General features: G+C 37.1%; 1 protein-coding gene across 4 annotated transcripts in view; it reads right to left on the bottom strand.

Moving 5' to 3' along the window:
- LOC119531481 (zinc finger protein 596-like) overlaps positions 1 to 18,973 on the bottom strand; it is a 37,315-nt gene extending 18,342 nt beyond the window's left edge. Inside the window, exons 1-2 of one of the 4 annotated variants that reach the window (XM_037832774.1) lie at positions 18,907 to 18,973; positions 15,979 to 16,025 (exon numbers count right to left, since the gene is read on the bottom strand). In XM_037832774.1, the coding sequence (XP_037688702.1) occupies positions 15,979 to 15,999 (21 nt within the window). In that variant the 5' untranslated portion in view covers positions 16,000 to 16,025; positions 18,907 to 18,973. Of the gene's footprint in view, positions 1 to 15,978; positions 16,026 to 18,902 lie in introns of all 4 variants that reach the window. The other 3 variants (XM_037832777.1, XM_037832775.1, XM_037832776.1) reach the window with 3 other exon arrangements.
- Positions 18,974 to 19,270: the final 297 nt, after the last annotated feature.

Here is a 19,270-nt window from a genome sequence, read left to right as displayed (position 1 = left end):
TGTGAAAAGTGCTAATGAATTAGTTTGGCAGAGCTAACAGAGGTTTTCTGTATGCCATTGGCCATCCTCCAGTGAAGGTACCTAATTGTTGAAGACTTACCTTGGACACTTTATGGCCTTAAGACTGTAACTTTGTAACCAAATAAACCCCCTTCATAAAAGCCAATCCATTTCTGGTGTTTTGCATTCTGGCAGCATTAGCAAACTGGAAAAGTTTTTCATACCAGAGAAGTGGGGTGCTGGTGCTGCTGTGTTTACAAATACCAAACATGTTGGAATGGCTTTTTAAATGGATAAGGGGAAGATTCAGGAAGAATTGTGAGGAGCTTAACAGAAAAGGCCTAAACTGCTTTGAAGAAACTGTGGAAATACAGACTCTAAAGATACTTCTGATGAGGCCTTGAGCAGAAATGATGAATGAGTTGTTGCCATCTGGAAGAAAGGTGATCCTTGTTTTAAAGTGGCATGGAATTTGGCAAAATTGAATCCTGGTATTGGGTGGAAGGAAGAATTTGAAAGCGATGAGCTGGGATATTTGGGTGATGAGATTTTGAAACTAAAAGTTGTGGGTATAGAATGGCTTCTCCTTGCAGCTTATAGTAAAATGTGAGCAGAGAGAGATAAACTTAGAACTGAACTCTTGGGTTCAAAGAAACCAGAAACTGGTGGTTTGGAAAATTCTGGGCTTCCAGTGGGTGGAGTCTCAGAAGCTATAGCCCAACATGAGGATTTAACCAAACATGGAACCCAGCCACCATTTCAGTTCAAGCCAGGACTGGAAATGGAGTTATCCAAAAAGGATTTGTGGAAACTCCTGCTGTCTGATGGCTTTGATCCCTGTGTGCTTTATGCAAACCAACAGAATTTTTGTGAGATCTTTATAGATCTCAGTCTGGACTGGAGGAGACAGACAAGGAAAAAACTGAAGGAAAAATTTCTTCAAAGACAGCCATAGAGGTTGAGGTCTGGAGTCAAGAGGTCTCAGGTTGGGAGACTGGGGTGGCCCACATGAATGGAAAGGGGAATTTGCCCTGGAGGTCAAGGGTGGGCCTTCTGCCTTGATGCTTTGGAAGAGTTTTGCCACCGCAGGCCCCAAAGAGGGTGGAGAACATTCCCAGGAGACTGGGGAGAGCCTAGCTGCCACCCCACTGTTCTGAAGTGTTTGAGCATGTGCCCCAGAGATGGAAGAGAATCCAGGTGCTTCCCCAATGTCTGAGGAGGGTGAGGCCAAGAAGGTGGTCTCTCCAATGTGTGATGTTGGAGCACTCAACCCAGTGTTTGGAGTTGAAAGAGCTGCTGCAAAGGCCCTTAGGAATGATAAGAGTCCCACTCTCTCATGCCCCATGGATGCAGCATAGCTCTGTGAATGACATTCAGACTTCATTCAGAAATCTAATGGAGTTTGCCCTGTGGGTTTTAGTAATTGTTTTGCTCCCTTAAACCCTGTTTTCCTTTCAGTTTCTCTTTATGGCAATGGGAATGTTTACCCTATGACTGTTCCTCCTTTGAATACTGGAAGCAGATAAGCTGTTAGTTTCACAGGTACAGACCATGCTTGTAACTGATTCTGATGAGATCTTGTACTTAACTATTGCTACTGAAATGATGTAAGTTTTTGTGATATTTAGATGAGATAATGTATTTTGGGGTCCAAGAGATGGTATGTGCTGGTTTGGATGTATTATGTCCCCCAAAACACCATTATCTTTGATGCAGTCTTGTGTAAAAAGGAAACATATTGGTATTGATTGGGTTGGAGAATTTTGATTGGATGTTTCTGTAGAGATGTGATCACTCAACTGTGGGTGAAATCTTTCACTGGATAATTTTCATGGGTGTGTGGCCCCACCCATTCAGCCTGGGCCTTGATTAGTTCACTGGAGCACAACATAAGCTCAGACAGAAGGAGCAAGCTTGCTACAGCCAAGAGGGACACTTTGAAGTATGCACAGGAGCTGAGAGTAACTGCAGATGAGAGACAGTCTGAAGATGGCTGTTGAAAGCAGACTCTTGCTCCAGAGAAGCTAAGAGAGGACAATCACCCCAAGAGCAACTAAGAGTGATATTTTTGAGGAACTGAAGCCTAGAAAGGAATGTTCTGGGAAGAAGCCATTTTGAAACCAGAACTTTGGAGTAGACATGTGACTTTCCAGCTAACAGAGGTTTTCTGGATGCCAGTGGCCATCCTCTAGTGAAGGTATGTGATCGTTGATGACTTACCTTGGACTTTATATGTCCTTAAGACTGTAACTTTGTAACCAAATAAAACCCCTTTATAAAAGGCACTCCATCTCTGGTGCTTTGCATTCTGGCAGCATTATCAAACCAGAACAATGATGTTCACAGCAGCATTGTTCACAATTACTAAGAGATGGAAACAATCCAAATGTCCTTCAACAGATGAGTGGGTTAAAAAATGTGGTATATACACATGATGGAATACTATGCAGCAGTAAGAAGGAACAAGGTCATGAAACAGGACAACATGGATGAACCTTGAAGACTTAAGGCTGAGAGAAATAAGACACAAAAAGAGAGAGATTGCATTTTACCACTAATGTGAACTCTGTGAAAAATGTAAAATAAGTGTATCATAGAATATAGGGGACCTAGAGATAAACAGCAACTAAAGGGGGAGTGATAATGTAAGAAGAAGAGGTAAGATATTGATAGGAAAGATATGGGAATCAGGTAATGATATGGGAATCAGGTAATGATAAGGGAATGCTGAGGAATGACTATAGTTTGTTAATTTTCTTGGGGTTCAGAAGAAACATATTGGAAGCAATATAGTTATTTTAATTTTTTGTTTCTCTTATTGTTTTTGTTTTTGAATTTTTTTAATTTTTTGATATATGAAGTTTAAGAAAAAGAATCAAGGCTCAATGAAAAATCAAGGGTTGCAGTTCAATATTTTCAGGTATTTCCTTCCAAATATTACAATACACTAAAAAATACAAAGGGATATCTATATAACACATAAAAATAACCTCCAGAATGACCTCTCAATACCACTTGAAATCTCTCAGCCACTGAGGCTTTATTTTGGTTCATTTCTCTTCCTTCTTTTGGTAAAGAAAGCTTTCTCAATCCTATAGCCAGGCTCCTTTTTAAGGAAGACAATTGTGGTAGCTCCTCTCACCTCTGATTCAGTGATTCCTTGAGTGGACCTAATTTTTATTGGCCAGGAGAAGCAGAAAAAACCAACATGTTTCCTCTGAAATCCCTCCATGACCACAATGTTTTATTCTGCCTGAGGAAGGAGTCACAGGATCTTCACTGCTGCCTAAGATGCATATGCGCTACAGTGAATGACATACAGTAACCGTGAATAGTCAGGACCCAGGAGAAGCTCTCAGTCATGAAAGAGCTTCTTGTTACAGTTTTAGCATCAACCTTGTTTAGCATTAATTCATGTATTCAAATATGTTTGGAAAGATTATGAAGGATTGAAGCCCCAGGGTAGCTATCCAGAGATGAGTTGACACAATCTCATTAGCCATAATGAGTTTCAAATAACAGAGCAGGTTTCCTTTCTATGGTTTCTAGCAGATAAAATGATAGATAACTTAATCAGGAGACCTCATGGAAAGGAGGGTCTTCCAGTTCTCTAAAGTTGCCATTGTGTAAAATACCGGAAAGGAATTGGCTTTTGTAAAAGAGATTTATTTGTTTGCACATTTACAGTTCTACGGTAATAAAAGCATCCAACAACATGCCTTTTGGGCTGACAGAGGTGTTCTGGACACCACTGGCCTTTCTTCAGTTGGCATCTGCTGGTCTTTTTCTCACAGGTTGCACTTCAAAATGGCTTTCTTCAAAATGTCTCTGGGCTTCTGTCTCTGTTACCTTCTCGCAGCTCCCTGCCTGGTTTTCCTGGGGCATTTGTCTCTAAACATCTGGGAGTCTTAGCTTCTCCAGGGCAAAGTGTGGGCTTCATCTCTTAGCTTAGCATCTCCAAACATCCTTCTGTCTGCATCTCCCAGCATTTTCCAGCATCTCTGTCAACTAGATTCCATCTCTCTTCCTCAGTCTCTTAAAGGACTCCAGTGATCTAATTAAGACCCACCTTGAATGGACAAGACCACACCCCCATGGAAATAGTCTAATAATAAAGTCTCACCTACAGTTCAGTGGGTCACATTTCCATGGAAATAATCTAATCAAAAAGTTCCACCCTATTCAAAAGACTAGTAAGTCTTATTAACACACATTAACAAATCAAAGGTGAAAATACACATGCTTATATCAACACAGAAAAAGCAGTTGACAAAATCCAGCATCCTTAAAAATAACACATCCAAATATAGGAATAGAAAGAAACATCCTCAAAATGATAAAACAGATATATAAGCCTGTGACTAACATCATACACTGGCAAAAGACTGAAAGCTTTCCCTATAAGATTTGGAACAAGGCAAGGATAGCCACATTCACCACTGTTATTCATCATCATGCCAGAAGTTCTACTTAGAAGAATTAGGAAATAAAAGGCATCCAAATTGGAAGAGGAGAAGTCAAATGTTCACTATTTTCAGATGACATGATCCTATATATAGAACTTTCCCAAAAATCAACAAAGCTAATAGAGCTAATAAACAAGTTCAGCAATATGGGGGGATACAAGATCACCACACAAAAATCAGTAGTGTTTCTATGCAGTAGTAATGAGCAATCTGAGGGGGAATACAAGAAAAACGTATTCACTATGGCAACTGAAAAAATCAAATATCAAGGAATAAATTTAACCAAATATATGAAGGACCTGTATTCAGAAAACTACAAAACATTATTTTATTTATTTATTTTTAAATCTTCATTTTATTGAGACATATTCACATACCATGCAGTCATACAAAACAAATCGTACATTCGATTGTTCACAGTACCATTACATAGTTGTACATTCATCACCTAAATCAATCTCTGACACCTTCCTTAGCACACACACAAAAATAACAAGAATAATAATTAAAGTGAAAAAGAGCAATTGAAGTAAAAAAGAACACTGGGTACCTTTGTCTGTTTGTTTGTTTGTTTGTTTCCTTCCCCCACCTTTCCACTCATCCATCCACAAACTAGACAAAGTGGAGTGTGGTCCTTATGGCTTTCCCAATCCCATTGTCACCCCTCATAAGCTACATTTTTATACAATTGTCTTCGAGATTCATGGGTTCTGGGTTGTAGTTTGATAGTTTCAGGTATCCACCACATGCTACCCCAATTCTTTACACAACCTAAAAAGGGTTGTCTAAATTGTGCATAAGAGTGCCCACCAGAGTGACCTCTCGGCTCCTTTTGGAATCTCTCTGCCACTGAAGCTCATTTCATTTCCTTTCACATCCCCCTTTTGGTCAAGAAGATGTTCTCCATCCCACCATGCCAGGTCTACATCCTTCCCCGGGAGTCATATTCCACGTTGCCAGGGAGATTCACTCCCCTGGGTGTCTGATCCCACGTAAGGGGGAGGGCAGTGATTTCACCTTTCAAGTTGGCTTAGCTAGAGAGACAGGGCCACATCTGAGCAACAAAGAGGCATTCGGGAGGAGGTTCTTAGGCACAACCATAGGGAGGCCTAGCCTCTCCTTTGCAGCAACTGTCTTCCCAAGGGTAAATCCTATGGTAGAGGGCTTAACCCATCAAACCACCAGTCCCCTATATCTGTGGTCATGTTAGCAACCATTGAGGTGGGGTAGGCCAACACCCCTGCATTCTCCACAGGCTCCTCAAGGGGGCACTACATATTTTTTTCCTTGTTTTTTTTTTTTTAACTTTTTTTTTAAATCAACTGTATGAAAAATAAAGAAATTAAAAAAAAATTAAAAAAAAAAAAAACCATACAATAAAAGAACATTTCAAAGAGACCATAGCAAGGGAGTAAGAAAAAGACAACTAACCTAAGATAACTGCTTTACTTCCAACATGTTCCTACTTTACCCCAAGAAAGTTACCTAATATAGCAACATTTCTGTGAACTTGTTCCTACTATATCCATCAGAAATTAACAGACCATAGTCATTCCTGGGCATCCCCAGAACATTAAATAGCTTATCTGTTCTTCTTGGATTATTGCTCCCCCTTCCTTAACTGCTCCCTATTGCTAGTTCCCCCACATTCTACATTATAAACCATTTGTTTTACATTTTTCAAAGTTCACATTAGGGGTAGCATATAATATTTCTCTTTTTGTGCCTGGCTTATTTTGCTCAGCATTATGTCTTCAAGGTTCATCCATGTTGTCATATGTTTCATGAGATCATTCCTTCTTACTGCTGTGTAGTATTCCATCATGTGTATATACCACATTTTATTTATCCACTCATCTGTTGAAGGACATTTGGGTTGTTTCCATCTCTTGGCAATTGTGAATAATGCTGCTATGAACATTGGCATGCAGATATCTGTTTATGTCACTGCTTTCTGATCTTCTGGGTATATACTGAGAAGGGCAATCACTGGATCAAATGGTAACTCTATATCCAGTTTTCTAAGTAACTGCCAGACTGACTTCCAGAGTGGCCGAACCATTATACAGTCCCACGAACAATGAATAAGAGTTCCAATTTCTCCACATCTCCTCAGCATTTGTAGTTTCCTGTTTGTTTAATGGCAGCCATTCTAATCAGTGTGAGATGGTATCTCATTGTGGTCTTAATTTGCATCTCTCTAATAGCTAGTGAAGCTGAACATTTTTTCATGTGTTTCTTGGCTATTTGTATTTCCTCTTCAGAGAACTGTCTTTTCATATCTTTTGCCCATTTTATAATTGGGCTGTCTGTACTATTGTAATTGAGTTGAAAACATTATTAAAAGAAATCAATGAAGAGCCAAATAAATTGAAGGAAATTCCATGTTTATGGATAGTAAGACTAAATATCATCAAGATGTCACTTCTACCCAAATTGATTTACACAATCAATGCAATCACAATCAAAATACAGCTTACTTTGAAGAAATGGAAAAGGAAATTATCAAAATTATTTGAAGGGTATGAGACCCCAAATAGCCAAAAATATCTTGAAAAAGGAGAAAGAATTTGTAGTAATCACACTTCCTGACTTTACAACACATTACAAAGCTACAGTGTCAAAACAGCCTGGCACTGACATAAAGATAGACATACTGATCAATGGTAACCACAAATAAAATATCTAAAAAATCTACAAAAGAAACGAGAATTGATTCTAACTGGTCCACTAAAAATGATCAACTGAATACAAAAGGAGGCAGTAATGAAAGAATTGATTATCAAAAATATATAAAACTTACAAAAACCAAATAACAAAATGGCAGAAATCCTGAATTATCAGGAGCTAATTTAAAGGTAAGTATCTTAAACTTCCCAAACAGCATAAATTTGCAGAATGTATAAAAAAGCATGACCCAGTTATATAATTATCCCTTCCATATCATGAGTTTCCCTAATGCAGTTTCAGGACATCACAGTTCAGCATAAGAAATTAAATTGGAATTCTGGGATAGTTTTGTGGAAGCTACAGATGAAACATGAAGGCCACCAGAAAACAAACACAATGCTTAGAAACTCAGAAATGCATAAGATATTGTATAGAGTTATATAATATCAATATGTTTTATCTTTTAATACCAACAAGTTTTTCTAAACATAAGAGAAAAAATTCAGACTTCTTCTCTAGTATGAAGGGAGGGCCAAAAAATTTAATGTGGGTTTTCCAGATTGTGGGGACACCACACCCCCAACCCTGTGATATGGAAGGAATAACTGTATACTGCTTACAAGAGACACATGTTAAATTCAAAGACACAAGTAGGTTACAAGTGGAAGGATGATGGAGATGGAAGAAGATGGTGGCATAGAAAGGAGTGGAAGTTAGTCTCCCTGGAGCAACTAATAAACAACCAGGAACAACCAGTGAGTGATCTGGAATAACGGCCTGGGGAAAACTGTGACTGTCCACACATTGTGCACCAACCTGGGTTGGGAGGAATTCCTGAGATCATAGCGTGAATTCTGTGAGTAGAAACTGTGAACACAAGCTGGAAGCCCCCTCACTCATGGCAGCCCAAACTGCAAAGCCTTGCTGTGATAGTGAGCAGCACTGTCTGAACAAGGGAATATACCTCAGTTCAGCTCCAACTGGGGTTTTAATTGGCAAAGGTTGACTGTTCAATGCAAGCTGCAAATCCCAAAAAGCAGACAGAGGCTTTTAGTGATGACTGACCTTGAAGAGTCAGGGGACCTCTCTTTCCTAGAAGGTAGAGCCTGGAGGACCAGGTGCTATCTCTGGCTGATGGGTAAAACTGGGGGCCATGGACTGACCCTGAAATGGGGCTTTCTGTCCCCTTTTCTCTCTCTCAACCTGAGTGGCTCAGTGGAGAAAGCCTCAGCCATTTTCAGTTCCCAGCACTCAGACCCAGATAAAGGTGGAGGCAGGAGACTCAGAGAGACAAATAACCTATTTAAATGCAAATGAAAATTCCCTGGGGGTGTATCTCCCTAAAAGGATAGCGGTGGTACCCAGCTCTACTACCAGCCTTCCATTCAGAACCAGACCCCAGGGCCTGGGGGAAAACAATCAAACAAGAAACAACCAAAGCTGAGAAATAAAGAGACCACTCCTCCTTATACCAGTTGAGAGTGACAGGCTGATAGGTGTTAGCTGCTAGGCAGGTTAGGAAAAGCACAGCAACTTGAGGCATCGCAAGGTGTATCAACCCTCTAAGACACAGATCATGGAAATCTGGTGCTGAATACTTCCTCCTTCAGGACCTGAGCCAGTTCTGGTCTGGGAAAACCTGATTAGGGTAACCAAGGAAACAGATGCTAGACAACAGAAAACTGCAACCTATACTAAGAAAAATGAGGTTATGGCTCAGTCAAAGGAACAAACTTACACTTCAACTGAGATACAGGAATTGAAATAACTAATGCTAGATCAAAAAGTTTATGGAAGATATGGCAAAAGAGATGAAGCATGTAATGAAAACACTGGGCATACATAAGGTAGAAATCAAAAGTTCAAAAAAACAAATGGCAGAATCTATGGAAATGAAAAGCACAACACAAGAAATGAAAGACACAATGGAGATGTACAACATCAGACCTAAAGAGGCTGAAGAAAACACTCAGGAAGTGGAGAACAAGACACCTGAAATCCTACACAGAAAAGAGAAGATAGGGAAAAGAATGGAAAAATAAGAGCAATGTCTCAAGGAATTGAATGACAAAATGAAAAGTTTGAATGTACTTGTCATGGGTGTCCCAGAAGGAGAAGAGAGGGAAAAGGGGCAGAAGTAATAACAGAGGGAATAATCAAAGAAAATTTCTCATCTCTTATGAAAGACATAAAATTATAGATCCAAGAAGTGCAGTGTACCCCAAACAGAAGAGATCTGAATAAGCCTACACCAAGACACTTAATAATCAGATTATCAAATGTCAAAGATAAAGAGAGAATCCTGAAAGCAGAAAAAAAAAAAAAGTGATCCATCACATACAAAGAAGCTTGATAAGACTATGTGCAGATTTCTCAGCAGAAACCATGGAGGCAAGAAGGAAGTGATGTGATGTATTTATGATACTGAAAGAGAAAAACTGTCAACCAAGAATCCTATATCTGGAAAAACTGTCCTTCAATTATGATGGAGAGTTTTAAACATTCTCTGACAAACACAATGACAGAGTTTGTGAACAAGATACTTGCTCTACAGGAAATACTAAAGGGAACACTACAGACAGGAAAATTCAGGAGTACAAGTTTGGAATGCAAATTTGGGTGACTGTAGTACAGCAATGTAAGTACACTGAACAAAGATGACTGTGGGTATGGTTGAAAGAGGAAGGTTAGGAGCATGTGGGACACGAGAAGAAAAGAGGAAAGATAAAGACTTAGACTGTATAACTCAGTGAAAACTAGAGAGCTCAACAATTGTGATAAAATGTACAAATATATATTTTTTTCATGAGGGAGAACAAATGAATTTTAACCTTGCAAGGTATTACAAATAGGGAGGTACTGGGGGAAATACAATGAATGCAAAATAGAGACTATAATTAACTAAAACAGTGTATTATGCTTCCTTTAATGTAACAAAGGCAATGTACCAAAGATAAATGCATATAAGAGAGAGACATAAGGCAGGGGTATACTACTCTTGGCATTGGTAATGTCTCTTCTACTTTAGTTTAATGCTATCTTTCCTTTTGTTGCTTCCCAGCTGTCATTTTTTTCTTTCTTTTTTCTTTTTCTTTTCTCTCTACCTTCTTTGACTCTTCCTGCAGCTTTGTGGAAGAAATCAAGATGTCTTTATATAGATAGTGGTGATGGTGGTGAATACATAAATATGTGACTATAGAGGGAACCATCAATTGTTTACTTAGGGATGTATGGTATGTGAACAAAACTGTCTTAAAAATGGGTTGAAGAAACCTCAAAGGCACTATATCAAGTGAAATGTCAGACACATAAGGACAAATACTATACGGTCCCACTGATATGAACTAATTATAATATGTAAACTCATAGACATGAAATATAAGTCACCAAGCTAAAGAATGGGGAGCTGTTGCTTATTATGAGCAGAATGTTCAACTAGGTTAAAGTTAAATGTTTAGAAATGGGAAGATATGATGGTAGCACATTGTTAGAATAAGAGTGCTGAATGGTGTGCAAATGTGTTGGGAAGGGTATGCTAGAGTCACATATGTCACCAGAAAGAAAGTTGGAGGTTTAAAGATGGGAATGTATAAAACAGTGAACCTTGTGGTGGCCAATGCCCATTTAACTGCACAGATACTAGAAGTCTCTTTCATGAACCAAACAAATATATAACACTATAACTAGAAGTTAATAACAGAGGTGCATATAGGGAAAAATATACCTATTGCAAACCATATGCTACAGAATTTTAATGTTCTTTCATCAACAGTAACAAATGTACCATACCAATACTATGAGTCAACAATGGAGAGGGGATGGTTAGGGGTATGGGAGGATTTGAGATTCCTTTTGTTGTCTTTATTTCTTTTCTGGAGTGATGAAAATGTTCTAAAAATGGGAAAAAAATTTTGGTGGTGGATGTATAGCTGTATGATGGTACCATGGGCATCTGATTGTACACTTTGGATCTTTGGATAATTGTATGGCATATGAAAAACCTCCATAAAAAATAATAAATAAAAAGTGGAAAAATGGAAAAATATTCCATGAATGCAGTAAGCAAAAGAGTGGTGATGGCTAAATTATCAGCAGACAAAAGAGACTTAAAGTAAAATATCCCTAGGCATAAAGGAGCAATTGCAAAAACTAACTAGAATAGTAAACTCAGTCTTAAAATGTGTAATAGAGAGTACCTATAGATAGAGAGAAGCTACAGAAGGGGAAGCAGTACCTAATATGTAAAGAATTTTTAACGAGCTTGAACTTAAATGTTTGGAAATAGAGGTGAGGGTAGCTTGTTACTGGGATTATAAATAGTGCTGTATTTTAGGTCAGTTTGGTCGAAAGGGTTTGTTTAGAGTTACATAAGTCACCGATTAACACTACAAATATAAATAAGTTGTTGCATGAACTAGTACAAATGTATGACATACACAGAGTAAATAACAGACTGGCTTATGGGGAAAAATTACTGATTGCAAGCCACAGACTATAGTTAACAGTAATACCTTAATATACCTTCATCAACAGTAACAGGTATACCAAAGCAATACTGGGGGTCAATAATGGGGGGGGGTGAGTATAAGGGATATGGGATATTTGAGGTTTTCTTTCTTTAACATCTATCTGATATTTTTCTTTTGGAGCATTGAAAATGGTCTAAAATTGACTGTGATGATGATTGCACAACTAGGTGATGATATTGTAACATTCACAGATTTTTGGGAGAAATAACTGGTTCTATATTAGAAGACTTCAGTATAGCACTTTCAATAATGGCTAGCACATTCACACTGAAGGCCAATAAGAAAGAGAGGGTGTGAATAATACTATGTACCAACTAGATGTAGAAGACGTATATAGATGTATATAACATATATAGAGAGAGCATGAGAAATCTGTTTGAAAATGACAGAAAATACACTTCTCAAGTGCACAAGGATCATTCCCCAGGATAGACTATATGTTATATCATGAAACAAATCTCAATAAATTTTAAAAGACTGAAATCATATAAAGTATTTTAACTGACCACAATGAAATAATACTAAAAGTCAAAAAGAGAGAACTTGAAATTTCACAAATATGTGACATTAAACAATATACTCTTAAGGAACCAATGGGTCAAAAAAGAAATCACCAGAACGTTTAGAAATATCTGGAGATGAATGAAATGAAAATACAAAATATCAAACTAATTACAAAGAAACAAAAAGAGAGGATACAAATAACAAAAATTTTTTGTACCTAAAGGGGAAATATTACTGGTGACTTTACAAAAATAAAATGGATTGTAAGAGAATATTAAAAACTACTGTACACTAAAAAATTAGATAACTTAGATGAAATGGACAAACTTCCATAAACACACAATTTGAGTAAACTGACTCAAGAAGAAATAGATGATCTCAAAAGACCAAGAAAAATTAAGTATTGTATCAGTTATCAAAAATTTCCTGATGCAGCAAAGTCTAGGACAATATGGCTTCACAGGTGATTTAAGTAGAATTTCTCCAAAGAAGATACAAATAGTCAAGAGCACATGAAAAAATATTCAACATTATTGGTTTTCAGAGAAATGCAAATCAAAACCACAATAAAATACCACTCACATCCACTAGATGGCTATTACTAACCAAGTGAAAAAGAGTAAGTGATGAAGATACAGAGAAAAAGGAATTCTGATATTATTGCTAGTGGCATTGTAAAATGGTACAGACACTGTGGAAACCAGCTTGGCAGTTACACAGAAAGTTGAAAATAGAATTCCCATATGACCCAGCAATTCTACTTCTTGATATATACTCAAAAGAACTGAAAGCAGGGACTCAGATAAATGTTTTACACCAATGTTTACAGCAGCATTATTCAAAGTAGACAAAAAGTGGAAGCAACACAAGTGTCCACTGTTATGGTTTGCTAATGCTGCCATTGTGCAAAATACCAGAAATGGACTGGCTTTTATAAAGGAGGTTCATTTGGTTACAAATTTACAGCCTGAAGGCCATGAAAATTTCCAAATCAAGGCATCAACATGAGTATACCTTCACCAAAGGAAGGCCAATGACATCTGGAAAACCTCTTATAGCTGGCAAGGCACATGGCTAGCATCTGCTGATCTGGGTTGTGTTCCAGCTCCTGTCTCAGCTCCTGTGCATTCTTCAAAATGTTGCTCTTGGGGCATTTTGTTCTCTCAGCTTCTCTGGAGCAAACACTGTGCTAGTGTCTCCAAAGTGTCAGCAAAATTCTGCTTCCAGTGGCCATCTCCAAAATGCCTCTCTCAGCTGGTTTAAGGTCCTTCTGTTTGTGGGCTCTTTTATAGGGCTCCAGTGACTCAATCAAGACCCATCCTGAATGGATGGGGCCCATTTCTCCATGGAAATAATTTAACCAAATATTTCACCTACAGTTGAAAAACTCAATTGGAGGATTCCAACCTAACAACAATAAGTTTGCCCCACAAGATTGCATTAAAGAACATGGCCTTTTCTGGGGAATATAATATATCCAAACTGACACATCCATTAACAGATGAATGAGTAAGCAACTGGTAGACACACAATGGAATATTATTCATCGAAAAAGTGAATGAAGTTCTGAGACATACTACAATATGTATGAACCATGAAGAAAACATGTAATGTAAAATAAGCTGGAAGTTTAAATTCTTTCATTGTAAATAATTTTATCCATTATGCCAAGCTCTCCTCTAATTATTTATTGTAATACTTTTTCATTTAAAGTAATTATTTAATTAGAACAGAGCTTCACATATTGGATAAAAGATGATGCCACATTTATTACCCATAAGAGACCCACTTCAGATTCAAAGGCCCAGAAAAATTGAATGTGAAAGAATGGAAAACAACACTGAGATACTACATGAAAATCATAACCAAAAAATAAGTTAGGCTTGCTGGAGTAACAGAATTAAAACAGTCATAGTTACAAAAGATAAAGATCTATGTTATATATCTATGAAAGGATCAATCTACCGAGAACAAATAAAAATTATAAACATATGTAAAGAACAACAAAGCACCAAAATATATGGAGGGAAAAAAATGACAGATTTGAAGGGAGAAATAGCTCTACCATAATATTTGGAGTGTTCAATTTACCACTTTCACACATGAATAGAAAAACTAGAACTATTATCAATAAGGGAATAAACGACCTGAACAACACTATAAACCTACTAGTTCCAGTAGAATATTCATTCTTCTCAAGTGCATGTGGAACATTCCCAGAATAGACCATATGTTACCCACATATAAAAACATTGAATTCATATGTATCTTTTTTGACCAAAGTAGAATAAAACTAGAAATTAATAACAGAAGGAAATTGGAAAGTTCCACAAATATGTGGAAATTGAACTATACACTCAGTCAACCAATGGGTCACAGATGAAATCATGAGGGAAATTAGAAAACACTTTGAGATATACAGAAATGAAAACATAACATAACTTATAGGATTCACTGAAAACATTGCTTACAGCCAGAATCACCTAATTAAAAAAAGAATATCCATTCCAAATCAATAACAGCACTTTATATCTTAAGGAAATACAAAAAGAAGACCAAAATAAACCCAAAGCTGGTAAAAGAAAGTAAATAAAGTTTAGAGCAAAGATGAATTAGAGAATAGAAAAACAACAGAATCAATACAACTAAAAGTTGGTCTTTTGAAAAGAGCTACAAAATTAAGCTAGACTGTTTAAGAATAAAGAAAAGAAAAATCAATTCACTAAAGTTAGTAATGGAAATGGTGACATTTCTAACAACTTTACAAAGACAAAATGTGTTTTAAGAGAACACTATAAGCAATTGTGCCCCAATAGATTTGATATCTTTGACAAGATGGACAAATTCTTACAAACACACCTTGCCTTTTTATAAACTTTACTCTTAAAAATTCACTGTTCTGAAAAAAGTACCTTTCAGTGAACATTTTTTAAAAGCAGGTATTTTAGGTAATCATGTATTCTATTTTTTAGGTTACTCATACTTTAATGTTACTCTTTATCTTTCTAGTCTAGCCATTATGCAACATTCTGAAGAGAAGTCATGATCTAAGTCAAGGCTATGTTAGGGAGCATAATTACATATGCAACATTCTTAAGAGAAGTCATGATCTCAGTCAAGGCTATGTTAGGGAGCATAAATACATATGCAAACAAAACAATCTTCTGCCCTGTGGTTTTACATTTAGATTAGAAGAGATAATTTAAAGTAAAATGACAATGTTAACTTGTCTACATAGTATCAAAGGACTTCATTTGCTGAGGTAGGAAAAACCTCTTGGAAAGAAAGTGTATCTTAGCTAAAACCTTAATGATCTAGCTAGGGAAAGTCTTAGAAAATATGCTTGGGAAACAAATTGGTTTAATGGAAAAATGTACAAAATCCCAACAACAACTGACTGCTTTTTGCAGAACTGAGAGAGGAGTGGGCTGCAGGCAATTGGGTTGAACTGAACTGCAGAGAGTGGCAGAAAGAAGCATTCAGGGCCTGAAGACAATTGTAAGCCCTACAGTTCTTGTTCTAAAGACAGTTTGAACCTATCAGCAAGGTTAAAGGAAAATGTCACAAAGAGATATCTGTGTCCAAGAGAGCCCTTTAGGTTGTGGATGAATTGATGTAAGGACTAGAAAGTTACATCAAGAAAAAGTTTAGGAAGGTATTGTTGAATTTTAAATAGTCAAAGATGGTTACCCACAAGAGTTGATGAAAGAAATGAGACCTATGACATAGTATGTAATTAGAAAATGAAGTCAGGAATAATCTAATCCTTTCTCCTTAAATCTCACCTAGATCAGGTACAGATGACTTACTTGGTGCTGGAATTGAATCATGTTGCAGGTGATCCCACCAGTGCAATCTGGAAAAAACAGACCATGAAAATAAAGAATAACAGATGAAAATACATTGAATAAAATTAATACATGCTATAACATAAACAGGGAGCAAGCAAGCCCTTTGAAAGGCAGAAAGCCAAATAAAATACAGGAGCAGTGTTGGAAATGGAAAAAATAACCATTTGGCAATGATTAGGGTGTTGCATGATTCAGGAGATAGGATGGTGGGTGGAGGATGGATGGAGACAATCATATTGACATATTCTCAGATTGTCTTCATAAAATGTCATTCATTACAAATTGAAAGCATATTTTTGCATGTGGAGTGACTGGATAGAAATGTCTTCAGTTTAACAACTTCACATCACCAGTGAGTGAGGGAAGTGGATCTCCTATCCCTCCTAATGTGCTGCACTGAGAAAAGCATAGCTTCAAGCTGGGTTCCTACTGGGAAAGTAGGGACTAAATCTCAAAAGGACACACTGGGCACACCAGGGGTCATTTATGCTCTTAAATTTGTCAAAGATATGAAAATGAAAGAACCTCTCAGGAGGAGCACCATATTGAAGTTAACTCAAAAAATGGTATTTTTGAGACAGTCTGTTAAGGGTGGAACAAGGGAAAAAGGTGAAGGGGTCTGTGAGTGGGATTACAGCATTGAAGCAAAGTTGACTTTCTGATTTGTAGTTTTCTAGGAAAGTCTTCTTGTTCTATAGATAAATTCACTGCAGTATTTTTATGAAATGTTTGTTAGTGGCCAAGTGTGGTAAAATTAACAATTGGAGAATTTTAGTGAAGGGATCAAGAATTCTTTGTACCAACTCTTGTAATTTTTATAGGTTTGGTATTATTTCAAAATAAATAAGTTTTAAAAATGCCCATGTTACTACCATGGCACTAAAGTATTCAGAGGCCAAATCAACCTAAATGCAATTCCACCAAAATTTTGTAAGCAATTGACCTTTTAAGTGTCTGGATGTTATTAAGGAGGAAATGTGTCATTATTCTATTAATAATACTAGGTCTTTGGTGGCCAGAATGATTTGGGCTGTTTTTGGAAAGAGTGAGGTGTTTGTATTCCAGTTTTTCACAGACACTCCTTCCTCTGATGCATGTTTTGTATACTGACTGCCCTTTACTGCAGGTTGAGAGCAATGGAGAATGGCATGTATTATATAACTCCCTTCTCCAAGCCAGGGGCATATACTCCAGAATTTCTTGTGCTTAATATGGCTTCAAGAGGTGGCTCAGACCTTAGTACAGATTTTTTGCACTTGGCTTCCTTTTGTCTGTCTGTGCATGTGTGTTTCAGGGATCATCTATCATTCCCCTTCTGGAATCTATTGGGAGATATTAGTGAATATTAGAAATTAGCAAATATTAGAAATTAATATTATAAATATTAGTAATTAGTGATATTATTGAATATCAAGTTTCCTGCTTAAAATAGATTACATTATAAACATTATGTGACTTATTAGTGAGATGATATACCAAACCAAGGGAAAGTAGTTAATAAATATCAACAAAAAAATCCTCACAGTCTATAAAGGTGGATGGTTATTAGGTCTTGCTCCCCCTTCAGTGTATTTTGTTAATGTAAAATTTAACTAGACATATGAATACATTTTCAAATTAGAAAAGAAAGACAAAAGCAAAGAAAGTGAAAATGGTTCACCATTTGAAATATTACAGGAAATAGGCATATACAAAATGATGAGATTGTAGACCTACTTATTTCACCTTTGCATGGAAATATACAAAATTAAACAAGGTGCTGTCAGAGTTTGAATATTCATGGGATAAATTTACTTTCAATGAATACATCTGATTTACAGAAAACAGCCTCTATGTAGTTCTTCAATAAACTGATAATTTAAGTCCTGCACAAATTTCCTCTTAAGTAGTTTTAAGCAGTATGCAATACTAGTTATTGTAAATCACAATCCTGATTTGAACATCAAAAACTGATTTCTGTCCATGCATGGATCTTACTTGGTGCAAACTTAACTTGGAGGCAGCATATCTTGTAAAATTCACATAGCAAACAACTAATCAATTTAAAGTGTACAATTAAGGGGTATATAGGACATTCTCATGCTGTGCAAGTTTTACCTCTTTTGATCAATCTATCTATATAAATAATATAGTATCAGCCACACTGAAACAAAAGACATTTCAGCAGCTAAACTTAAAAGTAATTTAAGATTCTCACTTGGTCATGAGAAACTGCACATGACAATTTTTTCATTTCAAAACAAGAAAAATTTATAAGCATATTTGAGAAACTACTCAAAAGTTTGCTTTTATTAAAATCAGGAAAAGTAAGATTACTATAAATGTTGGAATTTGGGGTAAATAACATTTAAAACTAATGTTGGGAGTTGTATTACCCGTACTTGTAAACTTCAACATTTTTTTCAACTATGTAAGCAGTCCTGAAAAAATGAACCAATAAAATGCATAATAAAGACATATACTTAGGAGCACCATTTACCCTTTCACCTCAGGCTCTGATATGGCTTAGCCAGGACTGACCCGCCCCCCCAACTGCTCCACTGGAAGTTTGAAATATTTTGCATAACCCTTTCAGTATTGTAGATGCTTTCCCTCTCTCTCCGAATCTCTATCCAGATTGTCTCCAATGAGAAGTTTGATTCTTTAAAAAATAGCACAGCATGCCAGATTTTGACTTAGCAAAGCCCTCAACGAGCAGATACTTTGGTAAAACACCTATCACTAAAATATTTCCTGAAAAACTAGAGAATGAACTACATGGAAAAGGGCAGAAAATGAAGGTTCCATGCTCGCTATTTAGGAAAAAAAAAAACTACAAACACTTGGAAGAACTGCAACAAAGTTCCCTCCTCAGCATCAGGGCTGGATACGGAGCTACTTACTTACGTGCAGGTGGCCCGAGTACACCAGAGCCCTGGGAACCTCCTCCGTGGGTTCCGCGCGAGTGAAGCGCTTGTCCTGCCTGCAGAGGCGGCCACATGGAAATGAACAGGGAGGCGTTTCCGGGCCACAATAGTCAGCAAATGCAGTTTCGCGCGCCCTCTGCCGGCAGGCGGTCCACAGCTCAGGAAGCTTCTGGCCCTGCGTGGTGGTAAAAATGTGCCCCCTCCCCCAATGTCTGAATCACTGAGATTGTGTTCAGATTGTTCAATGCCAGTACACTGAGCATGGTATTTGCTTGAGGAGTGAAAGAAATCAAAATGCTCCTCAAGTAATATAATTGAAACATTTTGATGATTAATTCTATGCT

The sequence above is a fragment of the Choloepus didactylus genome, chromosome 4 (genome assembly GCF_015220235.1).
Source record: "Choloepus didactylus isolate mChoDid1 chromosome 4, mChoDid1.pri, whole genome shotgun sequence".
In the NCBI taxonomy this organism is placed as follows: Eukaryota; Metazoa; Chordata; class Mammalia; order Pilosa; family Megalonychidae; genus Choloepus; species Choloepus didactylus.
The sequence above is the reverse complement of the archived record's forward strand: the minus strand, read 5'-3'. Positions and strand labels throughout refer to the sequence as shown.